We start from the raw sequence: 26,041 nt of genomic DNA, 5'->3' as shown, positions 1-26,041 counted from the left end.
GGTGAAGGCTTTGTGGGACAAGTTAGGGACTTTGTACCAATCTAAGTTTGGTGAATAAACTGTTCTTGCAGAAAAATCTGTTTAACCTAAGAATGAAAGATGGAGACTCGGTGACAAAGCATCTGAATGCATTTAATATTGTGGTAAGTTAGTTAGCATCTGTTGATATTAATTTTTCAGATGAAGATAAGTGCATCAGTTTGTTGTGTTCTCTACGAGATTCGTGGGATAGTCTAGTTATTGCAATAGGTAGCAATGCAACTGCTTGCATTTTGATGAAATAGTCTCATCCTTGTTAACGGAGGAGATGAGACGGAAAAATATGGAGAGCCAAAATGGTGATGCCTTATCTGTACGAGGGCGGACCCAGAACAGAAATAAAAATAATTCATCGAGTGGGAGATCTAAATCTAAAGGGAGATCTAAATCTCTAGGGAAACCCATAAAGGTGGTGTGCTGGAAATGTGGAAAGGAAGGGCACTACAAAAGGGACTGTAAATCTAAAGCTCCTGACAAAGGAAAGGGATCTGATGAGGCTCCTTCTGCAGAGGTGAAAACCACCTCAGATGAAGGTGGGGATGTGTACTTGGCTTCTTCAAGTACACATGTAGATCATGAGGCATGGTTGATTGACTCAGGTACATCCTTTCACTTCACTCCCCATAGAGAGTGCTTCTGCGAGTATGAGTGATCCAGGTGGATATTGGTGGCCACCTGCCAAGTCCACCTGGACCCCCACCATTGTCCTTCTCAGCATCTTCAGTTTCCTTAATTGTAGCACAACTTACTATTTTTAGTAGTTTTTCGGGTCCTGAACTTCCAGAGCCGTTTTGAGGCCCTAAACGACGTTTTTTGGGGAATCCGGGGGCAACATGGGTCCATGGAATGGACCGATGTTGCCCATTCCAACAATGATAGTGCTCGGATAGATCTTTCTAATGAGCTATTGTACGCGTCAAACGGAGATCATATGCCAAAGTTACGACCCCGGGAAGTTGATGTACCAACTTACCCCCAAACGGGGCCCACAGTTTGGCGTTTCATCTCCTAGGGCTAGGTTTTGGAATGTTAAGAGTTTTCCATTATTTCTCAACAATAAATACACCTTCGAGCCTCATTGTAACACAGTTTAGAGGCATGTAGCCATCACATCTCTTCTCAGAGATAAGCTACCATCGCCCTAGCTGGTTTATTTCCATTTTCTGGTTGTAAGCATATTTCAGTATTTTCCATTAATGAAATGAAGTATTATTTCCGCTGCACCTTTGTGTATATGGTTATCTCTGTAATTTGTTGCGTTCCTGTTTAAATCCGGATCAGTGGTATCAGAGCGGTCTGCTTTTTCTCTGTTTTTCTTTGCATGTCCCCAACAAGGTCGGGATATAAGGAGTTAGGGCTTGAACTGGTTGAACCTTTGCAAGATCAGCCTCGCAAATCCCGACGGCCTCCCATGGCGGACGAGAAGAAAGACGAGGGGGCAGGAGATCCCATCAAAATCTTGCTCGAAGAAGCCCTCGAGTGACAATGGAACGCGATGATGGACAGCTTTGCCCATATCCTTCAGCGGCTACCCAGAAGCAACGCATCGACTTCCAGCAGCTACTCTGGAAACGCCACACCCTTTAAGGTACAAGTTAATTTTGAAATCCCCATATTCGAGGGTCAGATAGATGCAGATGCCGTAGACAAATGGTTAAATCTGCTAGAGGGTTATTTTTCTGTTCATGAATTTTCGAGTCGGGAAAAGATTGTTTTTGCTCTCCTCAAAGCAGCCCCCCACGTCAAGGACTGGTGGGAAACCTACTGCGAGCAGAAGGATGAAAGTACCAGCTCACTATTTTCAGCTGCACCCACCTGGGATTCGTTCTGGGACGCCATCAAGGGGCAGTACTACCCTGTCGGGAGCTATGAGGATGAATACATAAAGTGGACCACGCTGCGGCAGGGAAGGGACCAAGACGTGCCGGAGTTCACCAATCTTTTCCATACCCTTCGCACAAAGTTGGGTATGAAGGATTCGGAGCAACATTTGATACTCAAATACCGTGGCTACCTGCACAAGTACATCCAGGAAGAAATACAATTCCTAAACATCCCCTCGCTTGGCGCAACATACCGGTATGCCGTCAAGGTCGAGCAGAAGTTTAAACAAAAGAAGCGAGACTTTGGATCTGCGAATCCAAAGCAGGGGAAAGGTGCCCCTAAACCACAGAACAAAGGACAAAGCCAAGGCGGGACAGCCCAAGACAACCAGCCGAAGCTGCAAGCAAAGAACACCGCCGCGAAGCCGAGAAAGGACACTGGAAAATGGTGCGAGTTCCATAAGAGCTCCACTCACAACACAAGTGAGTGTTGGGCCAAGCAATCACTGGTGGCCGAGCTAAAGGTTTCAAAATCAGATGAATGTTCTGACTCTGAGTCAGAACCCGATAAGGGGTATGAAAAAGGGAAGCAGATCATTGATGCGGAACCCAGCGCCACTGTTGCTACCGCAAAGATCGAGAAAAATGAACCCGAAGATCCAGAGGAGGAGGAGCGTCTCTTCCACTCCCAGATGTGGGTAAAGGGCTCCCCGATACAGTTCATTGTTGATAGCGGGAGTCAAAAGAACCTCATTTCGGTAGAGGTCGTGAAGCGGTTGGGTCTACCGACCATAGCACATCCACAACCATACACCATTGGGTGGCTTCACCAAGGACGAGATCTTCGCGTGAGCCAGCAGTGTCGCCTTCCATACAACATCAAGCCCTTCACGGATGAGTATTGTGTGACATTGCTCCCCTTGAAGTTTGTGATGTATTACTAGGACAACCATACTTGTGGAAGCGACATGCTGTGTATGAATCAAGGCCCCGTGCTGTTATTATTACATTGGGAAATAAGTTGTTCAGGATACCAGAGGTAGCACCACCTGCCGCCCTCTCTTTGATTACTGCAAAACAATGCAGTAAGATCATTTCCAAAACCAGGAAATTTGTTTTCCTGATGATACGCCCTCAAGGAAAGAAGAAGACAGTGGCCGCGGCCTCCAAACGGGGCCCCTCTGCACGACAACTACAGATGGACAAGATTTTGGAGGAGTACGAGGACATCTTCACCTCCCCGGTAGGGGTTCCTCTGCACTGTCAAGTCAAGCACTCCATCGATCTGACCCCAGGTGCGCCGCTACCCAATGGACCAATTTATCGGCGCTCCGTTCTGGAGAACGATGAAATCAAGAGGCAGATTCAGGAGCTCCTGCAGAAAGGTCACATCCGTCCGAGTTCATCGCCCTGTGGGAGCCCGATCGTGTTGGTACAGAAGAAGGATGGGTCGTGGAGACTCTGTATTGACTATCGGGCACTGAACAAGATCACTGTCCGTAATAGGTACCCGATCCCACGGATTGATGACCTCCTAGACCAACTAAAGGGGGCGAAATATTTCAGCAAGATCGACCTGAAGTTGGGATATCACCAGGTACCAATTGAACCCTCCAATGTCTGGAAGACTGCCTTCAAATCCAAGGAGGGCCTCTTCGAATGGTTGGTCATGCCTTTCGGATTGACGAATGCTCCTGCAACCTTTATGAGGCTAATGGATGACATCTTGCGGCCATTCACCAACTCCTTTGTAGTAGTATACTTGGATGACATTCTGATCTTCACCTAGAGTTGGGAAGAGCACCTCCACCACATTCGACAGGTTCTCCAAACACTGCGGCAACATAAGCTATGTGCCAATTTGGAGAAATGCACTTTTGGCATGACCCAGGTTTAGTATCTGGGATACATCATTGATGAACAGGGGGTGCATGTCGATCTAGCCAAGATCCAAGTCATTCGGGATTGGCCCTCTCCAACCACTCTAACAGAGCTCCGCAGCTTTCTAGGTCTTGCCAACTTCTACCGCAGGTTTGTGTTGGGGTTTTCTCATATTTCTTGGCCCTTGAGTCAAGTCACCAAGGGCGGGGCAAAAGCAAAATTCTTTTGGTCTGAATCTCAACAGAAGGCATTCAGGGAGTTGAAGGATCGCCTCTGCACGGCAACAGTGCTCGTGTTGCCAGATTTACAACAACCATTTGAGGTCGAGATAGATGCCTCTGACTATGCTATTGGGGCAGTCCTTACTCAACATGGACATCCAGTGGCATATCACAGTGAAACACTTTCAGACACAGTCCGGAAGTACCCCACTTATGATAAAGAGATGTATTCCATTGTACAGGCCTGCCGACAATGGAAGCATTACATTTTGGGGAAGGAAACGGTCATCCACACAGACCACCGGCCTCTGCAGTTCATACAGACCCAAGGGAAATTGCAGAATGATCGCCATCAGAAGTGGTCTACATACCTGCAACAGTTTCACTTGAATATCAAGTATAAAAAGGGAAGCACCAATAATTTTGCAGATTGCCTCAGTCGACCACCGATCATCGCGCTAACCACCGTGCTCAACTCTTGTGGGCACGAGACTTCTGATTGGCCACTTCTCTACAAAAGCGACCCAGAATTCGGCTACACATACCAGACACTCTTGGAGGGTCGGCAGGTTGCAGATTTTCACCTCCAGGATGCTCTATTATGCCACCTCGGTCACCTTTGTGTTCCTTCAAGCGAGCGTGCCAAGATGATTTGGGAAGCACACTATAGTCGGGCTGCTGGGCATTTCGGGGTCGAGAAAACAGTGGCAGTACTGCAAAATTATTTCTATTGGCCGAATCTTCGACAGGATGTTGGAAAGTACATCCGATCATGTACTGCCTGTGCCATTGCCAAACCGACCATTAAGAAGCACGACCTGTATACCCCGTTGCCTACCCCTAGTCGACCTTGGGAATCCATCTCCATGGATTACATGTTAGGCCTTCCTTCCACTAAGCATGGAAATGACTGTGTTTTTGTGGTCGTCGACAGGTTCTCGAAGATGGCCATTATGGTGGCCTGCAAGAAGAATATCACAGCAGAAGCCACTGTTAAACTCTTCTTTGAACGAGTGTGGGTGCACTTTGGGATCCCACAGTCTATCATCTCAGATCGGGACAGTCGGTTTCTCAGCACATTTTGGTCCAGTCTCTGGTCAATGCTGGACACCAAACTCACGAAGTCCACAGCCTTCCATCCTCAAACTGATGGCCAGACAGAGGTTGTCAATAGGATGATTGTGCACATTCTGTGCATGTACAACTCAAAGCATCCACGCACATGGGACGAGAGCCTCCCCTATGTTCAGCACAACTACAACCGAGCTCTTCACAGCTCCACTGGCCATAGCCCTTTTCAGGTGGGTTTGGGATTCCAGCCACTATGCCCCATTGATGTGGCCATGCCACTTGCAGCTACTCACATGAATTCAGCTCATGTCCAGTCCGAAACAGATAAGGCCACTAGCTTCATTGAGCACATCCAACATATTCGCCAGCAGGTCCATGACATTCTTGAGAAATCAAATGCTAAGTACAAGCAGCGACATGATCAACATCGGGTGCCACACAAGTTTCAGGTGGGCGACAAAGTCTGGTTGCATTTGCAAAAGGAACGCCTTACTAGAGCCTATCGGAAATTGAGACCACTCCGATATGGTCCTTACACCATTACTAAGGCTATGGGAGACAATGCATTTGAGCTCAGCATTCCCCCATTCCTTGGCCTGCACCCAGTGTTCAATGTGGACCGCCTTCGGCCATACTTTCCACCATTGCTAGACACATCCGACATTGCAGAACAGCTCAAACCCACAGAATTAAATCCAGATTGCATGGAACAAGCTGCAACTGATCGGATCATGGACACACAGATCAAGAACACTCGCCAACAGAATATCCAACTGTATCGAGTTGTCAAAGCAGGCCAACTCCTTCAGCAGGGCAAGTGGCTCACCAGGGAACAAGTTCAGCAAAAGTTTCCTCATCTCATGGAGGAGCTCAATGCAATGGGGACCATTGCTTCCTAAGGGGGGAGGAATGATCCAGTTGGATATTGGTGGCCACCTGCCAAGTCCACCTAGACCCCCACCATTGTCCTTCTCAACATCTTCAGTTTCCTTAATTGTAGCACAACTTACTATTTTTAGCAGTTTTTCGGGTCCTGAACTTCCGGAGCCGTTTTGAGGCCCTAAACGACGTTTTTTGGGGAATCTGGGGGCAACATGGGTTGCCCGTTCCAACAATGATAGTGCTCGGATAGATCTTTCTAATGAGCTATTGTACGCGTCAAACGAAGATCATATGCCAAAGTTACGACCCCGGGAAGTTGATGTACCAACTTACCCCCAAACGGGGCCCACAGTTTGGCGTTTCATCTCCTAGGGCTAGGTTTTGGAATGTTAATGGTTTTCCGTTGTTTCTCAACAATAAATAGGCCTTCGAGCCTCATTGTAACACAGTTCAGAGGCATGTAGCCATCACATCTCTTCTCAGAGATAAGCTACCATCGCCCTAGCTGGTTTATTTCCATTTTCTGGTTGTAAGCATATTTCAGTATTTTCCATTAATGAAATGAAGTATTATTTCCGCTGCACCTTTGTGTATATGGTTATCTCTTTAATTTGTTGCGTTCCTGTTTAAATCCGGATCAATGAGAAATATGATGGTGGTGATGTCTTCTTGTGGGATGACAGGAAGGCTAGAATCGTTGGTGGAAAAGTAAAGTTGAAGTTGCAAGGTGGAAGGGTTAGAACGCTTCCAGGTGTTCTACATATTCCTACATTAGCCAGAAATCTGATTTTTGTTAGCAAGTTGGATGATGTAGGTGTAAAAACAGTGTTCGAGAAGGATACTTGCAAGATGGTTCGAAGAGCACTGGTATTGATGCGGGAAGTTTGGATTGGAACTCTGTACAAGCTGCAAGGTAGCACTGTTATTGATGGGTGCAATAGTTCTGTGGTTCCTAAAAGTGGAGCAGAAATTATAGTGGTCTCTGGAGAGAAGACCATGCTGTGGTATCAAAGGCTTGGACATATTGGAGAAAAGGGCCTTTATATACTTCATGGCAAAGGTATGGTAGAAGGTATGAGTAATATCTCTTTGGATTTTGATTTATGTGAAAATTGTGTATATGGGAAGCAAAATCGGGTGAGTTTCCCCTTTGGTAGTAAGAGGGCGAAACAAATATTAGAACTTGTGCACAGTGATGTGTTTGGACCTGTGAAGGTTCCATCACTGGGTAAGTCTGTGTACTATGTATCATTTATAGATGAGTTCTCAAGGAATACATGGATATATTTCCTTAAGAAGAAATTTGAAGTCTTTGACAAGTTTAAAGAATTTAAGGCTCTAGTGGAAAACCAGACAGAGAAGAAGATAAAGGTGCTGAGGAAAAATAACAGTGGAGAGTTTTGCAGTAAGGAATTTGAAGAATATTGTATATGCATTGACAAAATTTGTGAGCTCTAAGGAGTTCTCTTGGTGTACAGAGACAATGGGTATTTCAGGGCTGGGAAAATGACTAATCTCTCTTGTGGCCCCCTGTGGAAAGAAAACAACAAGTGGGAGAATGTTAGGTTGTGTTATATTCTTTCCACGTAGTTAACAGGGGGTTTTAAGGGCACCCATAACCCCACTTTATGGGGTCCGGGGCAGCACCCCAGAAAATTTAGGTTTTGGACCCTATGTTAGGTTGGGCTGACCCACCTATGGTTTTGTGCATGATTTTCGCACATGTTTTTTGGATGCGATGGTTTTTGGTCCATGGTATTGGATGCTTCGGCATGTATAAATATGTATTGTAACATTGAAAGGAACATAATGAAAAATCAAGCTGGTAGTCCTGATTTTGGGATCCAGGGGAAAATCTATGTGTATATGTGTTTTATGTGTTATGATCTCGCATTGTTTATTTTTTGTGTTTCAGAATTCGTATGCAAGTAATTTCTGTACAAGGTTAAAACCTACACATCTCTGAGCTACAACCTAGGAGAGCTTCCTGGAGTGCTAACAGTAACTATGATAAGCACAAATATCATTTGGTCAGCATGGCAATTCTGACTCAAAGGAAAGAGGAAGGAGGTTGGGGCATCCTTGATCTCGAGCATATCATGGGTTGGGCATTAATTTTGAAATTTTTTTGGTGGGATCTAAATGGAGATGGTCTCCGACATAGCATCATGAAATCTAAATACCTCCAAAATAAATCAATGATATTGTGGATAAAGGTTGCCGCACACATCCCAAGAGACATATCCTATATTTGGAGGAGCTTTATGAAGGTTCACCCATGGATTATGAGAAAATTTAGTGGTAAATTGGAAAAGGCACAAACATTGAAATTGACTTAGATCCAATTTGTGGATTTGCAGGCGATCACACCTTTCCGCCAGACCTTCTACAAAATATCCACAATTTGGGCATACACTATGTTAGTCAAATATTTATACAGGACATATTTTCCAATCTTTATTGGTTCACGGCTTCTGACATTGGATTATATAGGGAACTTGTAGATAGATTGAATATCTTCTTCTGAGACCTTGCACATGTGCACATATTTCTCCCTAAAAACGAGGATAAATATGTATGGAACGACAATTTTGTGATGGGCCAAATAAAGGTAAGAGAGGCATACTGCTACATTTCGCCACTTATTCTTTCTTCCTCCAACAAATGGTTTATGCAAATATGGAAGTGGAATATTCCAACAAAGATACAAGTCTTTGCTTGGCTCATTTGGAAAAATAGAACCTTGACATGGGACAATATGTGTCATGTAGGATAGAGTGGATCTGGTTTTTGTTCACTATATATGGAGGCAATGAAAGACCCAACTCATCTATTTCTTTGATGCTCCTTTTCAAAATCAATTTGGAATGGTGTATTTAAGATGTTGCATTTACAAGAGGATTGGAACTTCTCTTTTGTGGTTAATTGGATGTGAGACTGGATTATTGTATATAAAACATTTAGACCACTTCCTATATACATTATGTGGGCAATTTGGAAAAGCCGAAATTCATTCATCTTTGAGAACAATTTTCCTAATATCTGGCAGAGGTGTGTTTGCATCATGGCATATTGCAAGGAAGCAAACTTTGACGAGGGTACACCTACTATGAGATTGATTTCTCCTCCACTAAATTTAACACCATTTCCATGGGGTGACTTTGATGGAGGTGATTAGAGAAATTGCTTAATATTAGCTATTTATTTTCAACATTAAGGTTGCATAATCTTAAATCAATAGTAGAATGGATGGCCTTGTGATTCATGAGATATAATTCATATTACACCTTGATGTAAACTAAGATTCTAAACTATGTCTATCATACAATGAATAAGCTTTGCGCAATGGGCCTTTCTTCCTCGTCTTCTGCTGCTTAAAATTCTACATATATGAAATACTTTAGTATAAGTTGCATTCAAATTGAACTCATATGAAATAGGAAAACTATTTTCCAAGAGTTCTTATTTGTATCTTCATATCTTTGATGGGTTTACTTGTATCTTCATGGGTGGGAGATTTTTTCCTCTGGGTTGGAAAATGGTTCATTAAGAAAATGCCTCTTGTCAGACATATCTACTTAGTCTCGTAGTAAATAAGTGTTACCATTTCTCCAAGTATTCTTGATATTAGACATCATATATTGACCTTTTTAAAAACATGTTATTGGCATGTTAAGCTGTATAAATGTATATTTCAAAATATTTCAACATGTTTTGTACCCATGTCAATTCAACTTTGATATGCATAATGTTACACAACACGAAATTGGAGATGTGTTACCTAAAGCTGGGAAATCTATAGATATGCATATCAAACTTGATTTGAATTGACCTACGTATGTATTAAATATCGAAGTTTTGAAATATACAAAGTTTATTATGGTAAGCCATATACAACAATGGTGTACATGGTCGACAACGGTTGATTATGGTAAGCTATGGTGTACATGGTCAACAATAGTTGATTATGCTAAGCCATGGTCAACATGATCAAGATGGCTAACCATGGCCATCATGGTCAAACCATGTTCAAAAATGGTGTGCCAATTTGGAGAAATGCACTTTTGGCATGACCCAGGTTCAGTATCTGGGATACATCATTGATGAACAGGGGGTGCATGTCGATCCAGCCAAGATCTAAGTCATTCGGGATTGGCCCTCTCCAACCACTCTAACAGAGCTCCGCAGCTTTCTAGGTCTTGCCAACTTCTACCGCAGGTTTGTGTTGGGGTTTTCTCATATTTCTTGGCCCTTGAGTCAAGTCACCAAGGGCGGGGCAAAAGCAAAATTCTTTTGGTCTGAATCTCAACAGAAGGCATTCAGGGAGTTGAAGGATCGCCTCTGCACGGCACCAGTGCTCGTGTTGCCAGATTTACAACAACCATTTGAGGTCGAGATAGATGCCTCTGACTATGCTATTGGGGCAGTCCTTACTCAACATGGACATCCAGTGGCATATCACAGTGAAACACTTTCAGACACAGTCCGGAAGTACCCCACTTATGATAAAGAGATGTATTCCATTGTACAGGCCTGCCGACAATGGAAGCATTACATTTTGGGGAAGGAAACGATCATCCACACAGACCACCGGCCTCTGCAGTTCATACAGACCCAAGGGAAATTGCAGAATGATCGCCATCAGAAGTGGTCTACATACCTGCAACAGTTTCACTTGAATATCAAGTATAAAAAGGGCAGCACCAATAATTTTGCAGATTGCCTCAGTCGACCACCGATCATCGCGCTAACCACCGTGCTCAACTCTTGTGGGCACGAGACTTCTGATTGGCCACTTCTCTACCAAAGCGACCCAGAATTCGGCCACACATACCAGACACTCTTGGAGGGTCGGCAGGTTGCAGATTTTCACCTCCAGGATGCTCTATTATGCCACCTCGGTCACCTTTGTGTTCCTTCAAGCGAGCGTGCCAAGATGATTTGGGAAGCACACTACAGTCGGGCTGCTGGGCATTTTGGGGTCGAGAAAACAGTGGCAGTACTGCAAAATTATTTCTATTGGCCGAATCTTCGACAGGATGTTGGGAAGTACATCCGATCATGTACTGCCTGTGCCATTGCCAAACCGACCATTAAGAAGCACGGCCTCTATACCCCGTTGCCTACCCCTAGTCGACCTTGGGAATCCATCTCCATGGATTACATGTTAGGCCTTCCTTCCACTAAGCATGGAAATGACTGTGTTTTTGTGGTCGTCGACAGGTTCTCGAAGATGGCCATTATGGTGGCCTGCAAGAAGAATATCACAGCAGAAGCCACTGTTAAACTCTTCTTTGAACGAGTGTGGGTGCACTTTGGGATCCCACAGTCTATCATCTCAGATCGGGACAGTCGGTTTCTCAGCACATTTTGGTCCAGTCTCTGGTCAATGCTGGACACCAAACTCACAAAGTCCACAGCCTTCCATCCTCAAACTGATGGCCAGACAGAGGTTGTCAATAGGATGATTGTGCACATTCTGTGCATGTATAACTCAAAGCATCCACGCACATGGGACGAGAGCCTCCCCTATGTTCAGCACAGCTACAACCGAGCTCTTCACAGCTCCACTGGCCATAGCCCTTTTTCAGGTGGGTTTGGGATTCCAGCCACTATGCCCCATTGATGTGGCCATGCCACTTGCAGCTACTCACATGAATTCAGCTCATGTCCAGTCCGAAACAGATAAGGCCACTAGCTTCATTGAGCGCATCCAACATATTCGCCAGCAGGTCCATGACATTCTTGAGAAATCAAATGCCAAGTACAAGCAGCGACATGATCAACATCGGGTGCCACACAAGTTTCAGGTGGGCGACAAAGTCTGGTTGCATTTGCAAAAGGAACGCCTTACTGGAGCCTATCGGAAATTGAGACCACTCCGATATGGTCCTTACACCATTACTAAGGCTATGGGAGACAATGCATTTGAGCTCAGCATTCCCCCATTCCTTGGCCTGCACCCAGTGTTCAATGTGGACCGCCTTCGGCCATACTTTCCACCATTGCTAGACGCATCCGACATTGCAGAACAGCTCAAACCCACAGAATTAAATCCAGATTGCATGGAACAAGCTGCAACTGATCGGATCATGGACACACAGATCAAGAACACTCGCCAACAGAATATCCAACTGTATCGAGTTGTCAAAGCAGGCCAACTCCTTCAGCAGGGCAAGTGGCTCACCAGGGAACAAGTTCAGCAGAAGTTTGCTCATCTCATGGAGGAGCTCAATGCAATGGGGACCATTGCTTCCTAAGGGGGGAGGAATGATCCAGTTGGATATTGGTGGCCACCTGCCAAGTCCACCTGGACCCCCACCATTGTCCTTCTCAGCATCTTCAGTTTCCTTAATTGTAGCACAACTTACTATTTTTAGCAGTTTTTCGGGTCCTGAACTTCCGGAGCCGTTTTGAGGCCCTAAACGACGTTTTTTGGGGAATCCGGGGGCAACATGGGTTGCCCGTTCCAACAATGATAGTGCTCGGATAGATCTTTCTAATGAGCTATTGTACGCGTCAAACGAAGATCATATGCCAAAGTTACGACCCTAGGAAGTTGATGTACCAACTTACCCCCAAACGGGGCCCACAGTTTGGCGTTTCATCTCCTAGGGCTAGGTTTTGGAATGTTAATGGTTTTCCATTGTTTCTCAACAATAAATAGGCCTTCGAGCCTCATTGTAACACAGTTCAGAGGCATGTAGCCATCACATCTCTTCTCAGAGATAAGCTACCATCGCCCTAGCTGGTTTATTTCCATTTTCTGGTTGTAAGCATATTTCAGTATTTTCCATTAATGAAATGAAGTATTATTTCCGCTGCACCTTTGTGTATACGGTTATCTCTGTAATTTGTTGCGTTCCTGTTTAAATCCGGATCAATGAGAAATATGATGGTGGTGATGTCTTCTTGTGGGATGACAGGAAGGCTAGAATCGTTGGTGGAAAAGTAAAGTTGAAGTTGCAAGGTGGAAGGGTTAGAACGCTTCCAGGTGTTCTACATATTCCTACATTAGCCAGAAATCTGATTTTTGTTAGCAAGTTGGATGATGCAGGTGTAAAAACAGTGTTCGAGAAGGATACTTGCAAGATGGTTCGAAGAGCACTGGTATTGATGCGGGAAGTTTGGATTGGAACTCTGTACAAGCTGCAAGGTAGCACTGTTATTGATGGGTGCAATAGTTCTGTGGTTCCTAAAAGTGGAGCAGAAATTATAGTGGTCTCTGGAGAGAAGACCATGCTGTGGTATCAAAGGCTTGGACATATTGGAGAAAAGGGCCTTTATATACTTCATGGCAAAGGTATGGTAGAAGGTATGAGTAATATCTCTTTGGATTTTGATTTATGTGAAAATTGTGTATATGGGAAGCAAAATCGGGTGAGTTTCCCCTTTGGTAGTAAGAGGGCGAAACAAATATTAGAACTTGTGCACAGTGATGTGTTTGGACCTGTGAAAGTTCCATCACTGGGTAAGTCTGTGTACTATGTATCATTTATAGATGACTTCTCAAGGAATACATGGATATATTTCCTTAAGAAGAAATTTGAAGTCTTTGACAAGTTTAAAGAATTTAAGGCTCTAGTGGAAAACCAGACAGAGAAGAAGATAAAGGTGCTGAGGAAAAATAACAGTGGAGAGTTTTGCAGTAAGGAATTTGAAGAATATTGTATATGCATTGACAAAATTTGTGAGCTCTAAGGAGTTCTCTTGGTGTACAGAGACAATGGGCATTTCAGGGCTGGGAAAATGACTAATCTCTCTTGTGGCCCCCTGTGGAAAGAAAACAACACGTGGGAGAATGTTAGGTTGTGTTATATTCTTTCCACGTAGTTAACAGGGGGTTTTAAGGGCACCCATAACCCCACTTTATGGGGTCCGGGGCAGCACCCCAGAAAATTTAGGTTTTGGACCCTATGTTAGGTTGGGCTGACCCACCTATGGTTTTGTGCATGATTTTCGCACATATTTTTTGGATGCGATGGTTTTTGGTCCATGGTATTGGATGCTTCGGCATGTATAAATATGTATTGTAACATTGAAAGGAACATAATGAAAAATCAAGCTGGTAGTCCTGATTTTGGGATCCAGGGGAAAATCTATGTGTATATGTGTTTTATGTGTTATGATCTCGCATTGTTTATTTTTTGTGTTTCAGAATTCGTATGCAAGTAATTTCTGTACAAGGTTAAAACCTACACATCTCTGAGCTACAACCTAGGAGAGCTTCCTGGAGTGCTAACAGTAACTATGATAAGCACAAATATCATTTGGTCAGCATGGCAATTCTGACTCAAAGGAAAGAGGAAGGAGGTTGGGGCATCCTTGATCTCGAGCATATCATGGGTTGGGCATTAATTTTGAAATTTTTTTGGTGGGATCTAAATGGAGATGGTCTCCGACATAGCATCATGAAATCTAAATACCTCCAAAATAAATCAATGATATTGTGGATAAAGGTTGTCGCACACATCCCAAGAGACATATCCTATATTTGGAGGAGCTTTATGAAGGTTCACCCATGGATTATGAGAAAATTTAGTGGTAAATTGGAAAAGGCACAAACATTGAAATTGACTTAGATCCAATTTGTGGATTTGCAGGCGATCACACCTTTCCGCCAGACCTTCTACAAAATATCCACAATTTGGGCATACACTATGTTAGTCAAATATTTATACAGGACATATTTTCCAATCTCTATTGGCTCACGGCTTCTGACATTGGATTATATAGGGAACTTGTAGATAGATTGAATATCTACTTCTGAGACCTTGCACATGTGCACATATTTCTCCCTAAAAACGAGGATAAATATGTATGGAACGACAATTTTGTGATGGGTCAAATAAAGGTAAGAGAGGCATACTGCTACATTTCGCCACTTATTCTTTCTTCCTCCAACAAATGGTTTATGCAAATATGGAAGTGGAATATTCCAACAAAGATACAAGTCTTTGCTTGGCTCATTTGGAAAAATAGAACCTTGACATGGGACAATATGTGTCATGTAGGATAGAGTGGATCTGGTTTTTGTTCACTATATATGGAGGCAATGAAAGACCCAACTCATCTATTTCTTTGATGCTCCTTTTCAAAATCAATTTGGAATGGTGTATTTAAGATGTTGCATTTACAAGAGGATTGGAACTTCTCTTTTGTGGTTAATTGGATGTGAGACTGGATTATTGTATATAAAACATTTAGACCACTTCCTATATACATTATGTGGGCAATTTGGAAAAGCCGAAATTCATTCATCTTTGAGAACAATTTTCCTAATATCTGGCAGAGGTGTGTTTGCATCATGGCATATTGCAAGGAAGCAAACTTTGACGAGGGTACACCTACTATGAGATTGATTTCTCCTCCACTAAATTTAACACCATTTCCATGGGGTGACTTTGATGGAGGTGATTAGAGAAATTGCTTAATATTAGCTATTTATTTTCAACATTAAGGTTGCATAATCTTAAATCAATAGTAGAATGGATGGCCTTGTGATTCATGAGATATAATTCATATTACACCTTGATGTAAACTAAGATTCTAAACTATGTCTATCATACAATGAATAAGCTTTGCGCAATGGGCCTTTCTTCCTCGTCTTCTGCTGCTTAAAATTCTACATATATGAAATACTTTAGTATAAGTTGCATTCAAATTGAACTCATATGAAATAGGAAAACTATTTTCCAACAGTTCTTATTTGTATCTTCATATCTTTAATGGGTTTACTTGTATCTTCATGGGTGGGAGATTTTTTCCTATGGGTTGGAAAATGGTTCATTAGGAAAATGCCTCTTGTCAGACATATCTACTTAGTCTCGTAGTAAATAAGTGTTACCATTTCTCCAAGTATTCTTGATATTAGACATCATATATTGACCTTTTTAAAAACATGTTATTGGCATGTTAAGCTGTATAAATGTATATTTAAAAATATTTCAACATGTTTTGTACCCATGTCAATTCAACTTTGATATGCATAATGTTACACAACACGAAATTGGAGATGTGTTACCTAAAGCTGGGAAATCTATAGATATGCATATCAAACTTGATTTGAATTGACCTACGTATGTATTAAATATCGAAGTTTTGAAATATACAAAGTTTATTATGGTAAGCCATATACAACAATGGTGTGCATGGTCGACAACGGTTGATTATGGTAAGCTATGGTGTACATGGTCAACAATAGTTGATTATGCTAAGCCATGGTCAACATGATCAAGATGGCTAACCATGGCCATCATGGTCAAACCATGTTCAAAAATGGTGTGCATGGTTAACATGGTTGATTATGGTAAGCTATGGTCAACATGATCAACCATGATCATCATGGTCAAATTGGTCAAACCATGTTCATCCATTGTTAACATGGGCCCATGGTTAACCATGTTTGACTAAGATTGACATGGTTGACTATGATTGATCATGGTTTGATCATAGTTAATATGGTTTACCAGATTTGACCATGGTTAATAATGGTGTTTATGGATAATGAACATGTCACATTTTCTAGGTTTAGTAGGTTGACCATAGTTTACTAGGTTTCCTAAGGTTGATATATTATGTTGACGAACATGTAACATTTACTAGGTTGACCTAAGTTTACTAGGTTAACTAGGGTGATTTACATTGAAATAAGGGGAAATGAGTTTTTAATTTATTTTTATAATTTAAAAAAATATGACAAAAATAAGGGTTAGAAACTTACATGGAACCAATCAAACACCACATCAACAGATTCCTACATTGTCTCCTCAAGTTTTCTTGAAATTACTCCTCAAATAACTCAAAGAAGTGAAAAATGCATCATGGAGTCTATTGGGTAACAATGGACCAACAACCACCCTTTTTTCCCAATTAACATTGCAAGAGAATTTAATGCATTCTTGAAAATGCCTATTTAATGTTGAGGTGCCAGTTCACACGGTAATTTAGAGAAAGTTGAAGCAACAAGCTAAAAAATAATTTAAACATACAAACACATTTATGTATATAGTGTACCATTACTATTTTCAATCATTAAATTTTTTTGAATACTTATACTTTTAAAGCCATTTTAAAAAATATTTAAAATTTAAAAATATTAAAAAAATAAATGAAAATCTCAAATATATTAAAAATAATTAAATATCTTAAATATAAATATAGGAAAAAAATTCCTATCACATTAAAGAAAATAAATAATTAAATACATATACATACATAATATCCAAAAATTCAAATTATTTGAAAGTGTAATTTTTTTTAATAATATGATTTAACATGGATTTATTTATGTTGAGATTTGAAGATAAAATTCTAATATCTAAACTTTGAACTTTGTAAAGGAGAAAAGACTTTAAAAACCAATAACATTTAAATAAAAATGATATCTCGAAAGCACCGTTGTTTTTTTTTAATTTATCAGTTGAAACATAGAAGTAGAAATAAACATCTAACATATAAAAATATAGACATCTCGTCTCATTTTTCCATTACTCAAAAGCTAGATAATTCTAAACGAAACCAAAATTTGCCATTACTCAAAACGGATATGCAAAAGCTAGTGACATTAATTGAAGTAGAAATCATCATCACATTTCAGCGTGGGCTGCACATTGCTCTTAACAGTTTCAATTTTGAGCATTTCCTACATCACTCACACGCGGATCATGAACCTGAAATTTCTCAGCAAGCTTTGGGCGAACGTCCTCCTCATTGCTGAGATTCCGGAGGAGGGGGATGAGCTGTGTGAGCTCCGAGTCCGACTTCAGACCGTCGAAGCGTTTGATTGGGATCGCGTTGCTCTTCTGCAACTGGTATGAACTCGGGTTGTCGTCAATGATGATTACCTTCCGCAGATCCCTTCCCAGCCAAGATAGATCTTTAACTCCATCTTTCGCTGAATCTCTGTACAGCCTGAACTTGATGAGCTGACGATCTGGATCGATCTCGTCCAGAAAGCGGTCTGCTCTTTTTTTACCGCTTAATGTGAACACACCGACTTCATATAGATCTGACATTTCTGTCAGAAAAGGTTGGAGTGCAGGCCTGGTATAAACGTATGTCTTTTTTTCTATACCATCCTGCTTTAGCGTCACTTCAAAATACTCGGACCCTTCATCTTGGGGTACCATTTGGCTGCGCCCCGCCAAAAGGGTGCCGTCCATGTCTAGAACCAGCGTGTGGCGCAATGGATCAACAGGAGGTGGCAATAGACTATCCAAATCTTCTCTCTGCCTCTCTAACCCTTGAGTTGCCACTGGTGCATCCTCAAGCTTATCCATTTAACTAATTTGCAACGATGCAAAGGAACAAATGGGCTATGCAGAAGCTTAAGGGGGTAACGCGCAGTAAGTGTCCTTCTGTAAAAGAGTTCAGTCGCTCCGTAAAACTTCATATTGCTTGAATTTATATTGGAGTTTTCGAATGGGAATGGAAAAGATTTGGTCAACCATAGATTATTGAGTCTAGTTTGATTATTTGTGCAATGACATATTGGTTAAATATTTAACTGTAAAATACATATGGTATATCTGGATTTTTAAAATAATGGAGGCTTGGATTTACATGAGTTTTTCTCAAGATAATGGAAGATATTAATTATATAATTTAGTTAAAAAAAGACTTTCAATTAATTTAAAAAAAATATATTTTCTGTAAAATTGACAGAATTGTTAGAATAAAATTTTACTATAGATTCGTTGAAATATATAAACTTTTACCAAATTGTTGGAATACAATTTTACAATAACTTTATATGAATTTGTTAGAATTTGTAGACTTTTAGAAAACTAAAACCATACTTTCAATGAAAAACTTATTTCAAATAAATTTATAATAAAACAGAGTTCATTATTTTGACTAAAAATTTTGGGATTTTAACCAAAAATTTTATTTTTTTATAAATCATATTAATAACATAAATTTATATATTAATATATATTTTATTTTTAAAATATATAATATTTAAATTATAATGAAAATTTACATCTTAAATGGAGTCTGGTCAAATTTGATCTTTTGTAAGTGTTTTAAGATTTTGTCCATGTTCATATTGATCTGTAGTTTGATCTTTTGTAAGTGTTTTACGATTTTGTCCATGTTCATATTGATCTGTAAAAGTTCATATTGCTTCAATTTGTTAGAATTCTTTATTGAGAATTGCAACGATTTGGTCAAACAATAAATTATTGACTCTAGTTTGATTATTTGTGCAATGATTTAAATTGGGTAAAATATTTCAGTGTAAAATACATCTGGATTTTTAAAATAATGCATGAGATTAATTATATAATTTGATTAAAAAATAATGCAGACATTAATTTTATAATTCGATTAAAAAGGAAAATGATTAGATTTTTAAGATAATGTATCTAAAAAGAAGGTTCTAGGAGTTTTTTCAAGATAATGGATGATATAATAAATAAAAAGGGTTATGATTTTTTTTGTATATATATATATATATATATATATATATATATATATTATTGAATAAAGCTTTAAGCAAAGTTTTTTTTGGTAGAAATCACATAAGAGAAATTTTTGGCCTATGTGTTGTGTTTCGAACCAACAAGTGTGATTCATTATCTGGTTCCTGATGATGAACCACACTTGTTGGTTCGAAATGCCTCAGCCAAAAATTTTTCTTATGTGATTTCTACCAAAAAACTTTGCTTAATTCATTATGGATCACAGAAACTTGAATACAAATAAAATTTCATCAAAATCTTATATAAATTTATTGAAATTTATAAACTCTACGTAATGTTTTTCAAAATGTTAAAACCATACCTAAAAAAAAAAAAAAAAACATTTCAAATAAATTTGCAATAAAATAGAAATCCTAATTTTAACCAAAACTTATTTGGGCAATACTAATTAAAAACTCTAATTTCTTATAAATCATTTTTTTTTTTCCGAAGAAGAAAATTCATAATTTCTATTAAAAGAAATTACATGCTGTTGATGCCATTGGCATATGCTGTAGTGTGCTTTCACCACTGTTCAAAAAGCAAAATTACATATAAGTACCCACAGACATACGGTGGTTCAGTATCCCGCAGAGAAAGTGCATTGTCTCTATACAAAAACCAGATCTGTATGTATATCCGCTATACAGGTACAAAAAAGAAAAAACATCTGAGCTGTAACTGCTATATACAATAAATATCATAGAAGAGCAAAAAATTAGATGGGGGCATTGCCACCCTGAGGGAGGCCATCAATATATGGTCTATGGAAGAATCTGTGCATCCCATCTGGACTGTGTTCCTCGATCAGCCAATCTCCTAGAGGGCGATCCGTCGCTTCTTTCGAGAGCCGGTCAGGAGTTGTATTTCTTTCCCCGAATGAGATGAAACAGTCTCCGCTGTCTTGGATCGGGTGCGCGGCGGGGCAGGAGTGGATGTAGCCTTTCTTCTGGTGTTCTTCTTGGCTCCTTCAGTGGCCACCTTTGTTGGAGTCTCATTTTGAGTCGGATCCCCTTCCATAGGAATATTTACTCCTATATTTTGATCCACTGTAGGCTGCTGTCTGGGGCCTTTGGTATCCTCGGATGTCACCCCCGAAATCAGAGGGCATTCCTTGTAAAGATGGCCAATTTTATGGCATCTTCGACATCGAAATGGTACACCTTCATAGTCCAGCAGCTGCTTGCGCGAGAAATGTCGGCGATGCAGTGTGATTTTCTCCTCCAGTCCCGGCCTGGTGTCAAGATGAACGAGGATGCGAGCCATGGTCATGATTCCAGTTTTCTCATAGGATTTGTCATGCTCCAGGTAAGTGCCCAGAGCGTCACCAATTTTCTTGAAGACTTGCGGGGTCCAAAATTGCATGGGCAAACCAGGAAGACGAACCCAGATAGGACCAACCCCCAATTGTTCGCGCTCCGGGTCGAAAAGAGGATCCCAGCGCTTTAGCAGGACTGGTGCCAGCTCAATATGCCAGTATTGGGAGAGTATCCATTGAGTATATTCAAGCCTGTGGAAGTGCAATGCGAACCAGCCCCTCACGAGGACCCTGATCTCAGGGAGTTCTTTTAGAAGAGTGCCCCATATCTCCTCCGTCCATAGCTTTAGTCTTTCCACCGAGTAGGTACGTCCCCTTACCCTACCGACCAGGACTTTACAGGCAGTTTCCAAAGCATCCGCCATCTGAACGTCTTTGCCAAATGTGATGTTGATATCTGAATCTATAGCGCGAAAGCACTTGCCTTTTTTCAGTTTCTCTGAGCGCTTTCCAAATGGGAGATCCTCTAGAAGTTTGCGGCACGGATCAGATGAGCTGTGCTGTGCGGATCCCGCAGAACGAACTGGAAGCAACGGAGTGTTAAAGCAGCCCGAGCGGATGGGGGAGCGACGGCCAATACTGCTTGTGCCCGGGAGCAATGAACGGGGGGGACGCAATGTATCCAGGGGGTTCTACGGCATTAATGAGACGGGTGGAGGGTGTGAGGACGGTGGAGGTGGAGGGGGTGTCGGTAGGGAGGGTTGAGTAGGGTTCTGTAGAGGTGAGTCAAATGAAGGCGAGGTCTGCAAACAGGAACCCAAGAGATGGAGTGTTGCTGGTGAAAGGGGCAGGCATTCGAGGGCCGGAAGGTCGGCCAGATTAAAGTCCGAGTGTTTCTTCTTCCCTGAGTGCGACAGATGCGGGTGCAAGGAAGAGGCAGTTGTCTCAGAAGCTAGCTCAATACTCCAGGGTTTCATGGAAGGCAGTTTATTATATGCCCAGATGTCCTAGTGAGGCATGGGGTCTGCCTCGTAGTCCACAAGGTCCTCATCACCCATACTGCCTGTCAAAAACAGAGATGCACCAAATAACCGACCAGGGGACCGCCCGACGGAAAGTATGGTAAACCTGTGCGCTGGGATGACAGATAGAAGGGGACCGCAAAGTAACCCAGGTGCGAAGAAACCCGTGAAAAGGTTGTCGTGTAGCTGCCAGTCAATGGTCCGTGATTCCTGCACATAGTCCGATCATCGCCATGGAGAAAAACGAGCCAGAATCGTTGCTAGGGTTAGGGTTCCGCCATTTTCGCCTGCTCCAGCCTCTAGCCCAGATCATATGGCCCTAATTTCTTATAAATCATATGATGATATAAAATTTATATTTTAATATATATATATTTTATTTTTAGAGATATAATATTTAAATTATATTGAAATATTATATTTTAGCGAAGACAAATTTGATAATTTGTGAATGTTTTAAGATTTTATCCATATTCATCTTTGCATAGTTTTAAAATTTAGGCCAGTTTATCTAATAAATACATAAATGCATGATAACAGATAAAATTAATAATACAAGTTTTTACATATTTATCTATATTAATTATATAATAAATTATTATTTTTTTGTTGAAGAAGAGTCGGGCCTTCTATTTCATTAAATCGAGTATAAATTACATAAAATACATCAGTCCACCAGGAACTATAGACAAAGGAAAAAACCAAACTCAGATTGCCAACGAGCCAAAGGCCAAAGCCCCGACCCCTACACACAACATCTCTAAACCCTTAAAAGAAATATAAAGCTAAGACCGAACGGTCAACCCTCCGAAAGCTGGCTGTCGAGAAAAAGGAATCGGACCCAAAGAGGAAAAAAAGTACCAATCTATAAGGATTACGTGTCTGAAAGGCTCACTAACCCTCGGACCTATAGAACGTATTATAATCAACAATTCCCACCAAGAATGAATTGCACCCATGTTTCTCGCCAAGAATAACATGCACCCCTGATTCCCGCCTTCGTTCGGACTTGCATCTTTAATCTCGACCGTCAGATCCCCACACCCGGTCCAACGGCAGTGGAGGATATCGCAATGCATAGAAGCGCGGTGGTTACCCTTATGGACCCATCAACTCACACGATCGTTCTTGACTGTAGATCCGCCTTTCTTGATCCAACGGATGAGGATCATATCGCGTGGGTCTACATCACTGAACAATAGCGTGCGATGAGGGCGGTATTCGATCTTACCCCTTGGCCACGTGTTTCCCGTTGAATGGAATCGCTCCCAAATCGGAAAAACGCTTCCTACTTGCAAGGCGTGTGATCACCGACCAACCACCCCAAATGCGGTATAGCGTGCCAAGACGGAAAACCAGCGGTTTTGCGACTGTTGATATATTCCGGAATCCGGCCTCTCGCAATGTCCCCTCTATACCTGAACCTGATCCATAGAAAGATGTTGCTTCCGCCATCCAGTCGTCCATCCAAAAAACATAGGCTTCCAAACTGCTTCCCCCTGGAGCCTCTGTGAATGTGCTTCTGAATGTTGCAAAGGCCGCAAATGGCCTGCTTCCCACTAAACACCTAACCGTGAATAAAACAGCTAATCATAAAGAAACTAATTCATCTAGGCCTTGCCTCCATGGCTTTGTTCCGAAATACCATACTATCTTCATCCGCCTGGTCATGACAATTCGCCTTTAATATGTTCTGAGGCAACTCTTGCCAACCCATCGCAACCCTCTTTTCTGCACAGATCACTCCTTGATTGGCCAGAATATCTGCTAATTTATTGGCAGTTCTGCGCACATGGTTAAAACTTACTGTTCTAAGGCTTTGGAGGTGAAGCTGAATCCGTTGAAAGACTTGGATCAACCTCCAGTTTTTTGAAATTTTTTCCAGTGTCATCCCCCAACTGATTCTCTTGACCGAGTTAATGATTAACTCAAAATTATCTTCCACTATCACATTTTGGCGGTTATCCTGCTTCAGGGATTCTAAGCATTGCTCCATAGCCATTAATTACACCATATTGTTAGTGGCTTTTCCTAAATGGCAATGGAAGATGAAAAGAATACATCCATTTACATCCCTTAACACCCCTCCATAACCAGTAGTGCTCGGGTTGCCTTTTGAAACCCCATCAATATTGTATTTAAAAAAACCTTTAGGGGGAGGATGCCGAAAATCCTGCTCAGAATCCATAGCTATTAGCCTCCTGTCTAGGCCTTGATGTATAAGTCCTTGCAGCCCCAGCTGACTGAGAATCCTCAAATCAGCTTCTAAAGGTGGGTTCTTAGGGGGATTTCGCACTATAGTGCCAATAGTCTCCTTAAGCTGTTTTAGGATCTACTCATAACGACGATAGGATGGCTTCTTTTCATTTTTGAAGATTCTATTGTTCCTTTCTTTCCAAACATTCCATATAATGAAGCTTGGCATAAGAGCCCAAGTTGAATCAAGAACTTCATAATCTGAAAAGTTTCTTCTCCAGTTGTTTAGGGTATTGATAATACTCCCTTTTTCCCTGTCAGTCTATTGGAAAATGGTGGCAAAAGTATCCCACAACCTGGAGGTGAAAAAGAAATCGTTGAGAAGGTGCTCCATTATTTCCTCTTGGGATTCACAGAGCTGGCATCTAGAAGGCCCCAGAACACCCCTCTTTTGAATGTTGACCCAGGTCAAAATTTTCTTATGCTGAACTAGCCACATGAAGAGTTTAATCTTCTTTCAACCTTGATGCCTCTAAAGTTTCTGCCAAGTCCTATCTAGAACATGGGAATCCAGATCAAGGAGTATGTGTTTTTCCTCCTTAAGATTAAAGTTACCTTCATTATTGTATCCCCATCTCAGTTGGTCATGCCCCCCAGACACTAAAATCTTCCTTTGCTCTAACTTTTTCATGAGTGCCTCTGCTTTAGCTTTCAAGGGGGTATCATCTCTGTAATTCAAGTTCCCCCAAGTTCTCCATTTTCCTATACCGTCCGTTTGGTCCCAAAAATATTTTACCTTGGATAACCCTTTGTTATCTGTATCTTTCTTGAGGTCCATTAGGTCCTCTGTTAACAGTATAGATTCTTGTTGCCATTTATCCTCCCAAAATAGAGCTAAATCTCCATCTCTGATTTCCCAAAAGCTTTTTTTTTGTACTAAGCCCCTGTTCTCCCAGGCCTTATTCCAGATGTGTGAGCCCTTTATATTTTCAGACATCCTTATATAATCATAAATTTGCTAGGAACTGGCATATTTTTCTTTCCAAATCATAGCCCACTGAGCCTTTGGGTCTTTTACCCAACGCCACCATAATTTTTCCCCTAGAACCTTGCTTAGAATCTCCAGATCATCCAATCCAAGACCCCCATAGCTTTTAGGTTTGCAGATTTTCTCTGAGGCTACTAAGGCCCATTTCTTTCTTTCTTCCCCCTTGCCCCAAAGGAAATCTCTTTGGATAGTTTTGAAATGTTGCACGACTCCTTTTGGTGCTGGGAGAGCTGATAGCATGAAGACTGGGATTGATTGAAGAACCGCCTTTGTGAGCACCAACCTTCCAGCCAAGTTTAAAGATCTGATTGTCCATTTCCTAATTTTATCTTGCAACTTATTAATCACCAGCTCCCAAATGATTTTGAGTAGAGGTCTAGTAGTTAGAGGAATTCCCAAATATTTTGAAGGGAGGACATCCCTTTGAAAGCCTAGAATTCTAGAAATGTTCCTCTAAATAGCAATATTGGTATTAAAGAAAAAAATCTTGGATTTGGTGAGGTTAACATCCATACCTGTAGCCATGGTAAAATCATTCAGGATTTGTTTATACACAAGAGCTTCCTTGACTGTGGGGATTCCCTGCAGCATGGTATCATCAACAAATTGTTGATGAGTCAAGGCCTGTCCATTCTCAGAAAGTTGGAGACCCTTAATCTTATTAACTTCTTTTTCATGCTTGATAGACCGACCAAGTCCTTCTATCATGAGGATGAAAAGAAAGGGTGAGAGTGGGTCTCCCTGCCTAAGACCTCTTGAAGGCGTAAATGTCTCAGAGGGAGAGCCATTAACCAAAATTGAAAAGTTGGAAGAGGTTTCCAGGGCCATGACCCACCGGACCCAATTATGGTCAAACCCAAATGCAATAAGAACTTTCCTGATATATGTCCAATTCAACTTATCATAAGCTTTGGCAAGGTCTAGTTGCATTATCATTCCAGCCTGCCTATTGCTAGTCAATGAGTGCACCACCCCATGCGCTCGAAGGATGTTATCTAGAATTTGTCTACCTTCCACATAACCAGATTGTTCTACAGAGACTAGTGTAGGAAGAAGAGGTTTGAGTTTGTTGGCCACAACCTTGGATATAATCTTGTAGACCACATTGCACAAAGCTATGGGTCTAAACCTATC

General features: G+C 41.3%; 2 protein-coding genes across 2 annotated transcripts; both read right to left on the bottom strand.

The window, feature by feature from the left end:
• Positions 1 to 17,544: 17,544 nt before the first annotated feature.
• On the bottom strand, positions 17,545 to 18,198 carry LOC149230749 (uncharacterized). The gene has a single exon (XM_089381407.1). The coding sequence runs from the start codon at positions 18,196 to 18,198 to the stop codon at positions 17,545 to 17,547; it is 654 nt and encodes a 217-aa protein (XP_089237533.1).
• A 2,004-nt stretch (positions 18,199 to 20,202) lies between these two features.
• LOC149230748 (uncharacterized) lies at positions 20,203 to 21,066 on the bottom strand. Its single transcript, XM_089381406.1, has one exon. It carries the CDS (start codon positions 21,064 to 21,066, stop codon positions 20,203 to 20,205), a length of 864 nt encoding a protein of 287 aa, XP_089237532.1.
• Between the last annotated feature and the right edge of the window lie 4,975 nt (positions 21,067 to 26,041).

This window comes from Pinus tabuliformis, chromosome J (assembly GCF_031772625.1).
Source record: "Pinus tabuliformis cultivar Carrire ecotype Pingquan chromosome J, CPIR1, whole genome shotgun sequence".
Taxonomy (NCBI): Eukaryota; Viridiplantae; Streptophyta; class Pinopsida; order Pinales; family Pinaceae; genus Pinus; species Pinus tabuliformis.
This window is presented reverse-complemented; position numbering and strand designations above follow the sequence as displayed.

What these genes read in the sequence shown, in the direction of transcription:
- LOC149230748 (XM_089381406.1), bottom strand. Translation starts at nt 21,066, where the DNA reads ATGGCGGATGCTTTGGAAACTGCCTGTAAAGTCCTGGTCGGTAGGGTA.
- LOC149230749 (XM_089381407.1), bottom strand. Translation starts at nt 18,198, where the DNA reads ATGGATAAGCTTGAGGATGCACCAGTGGCAACTCAAGGGTTAGAGAGG.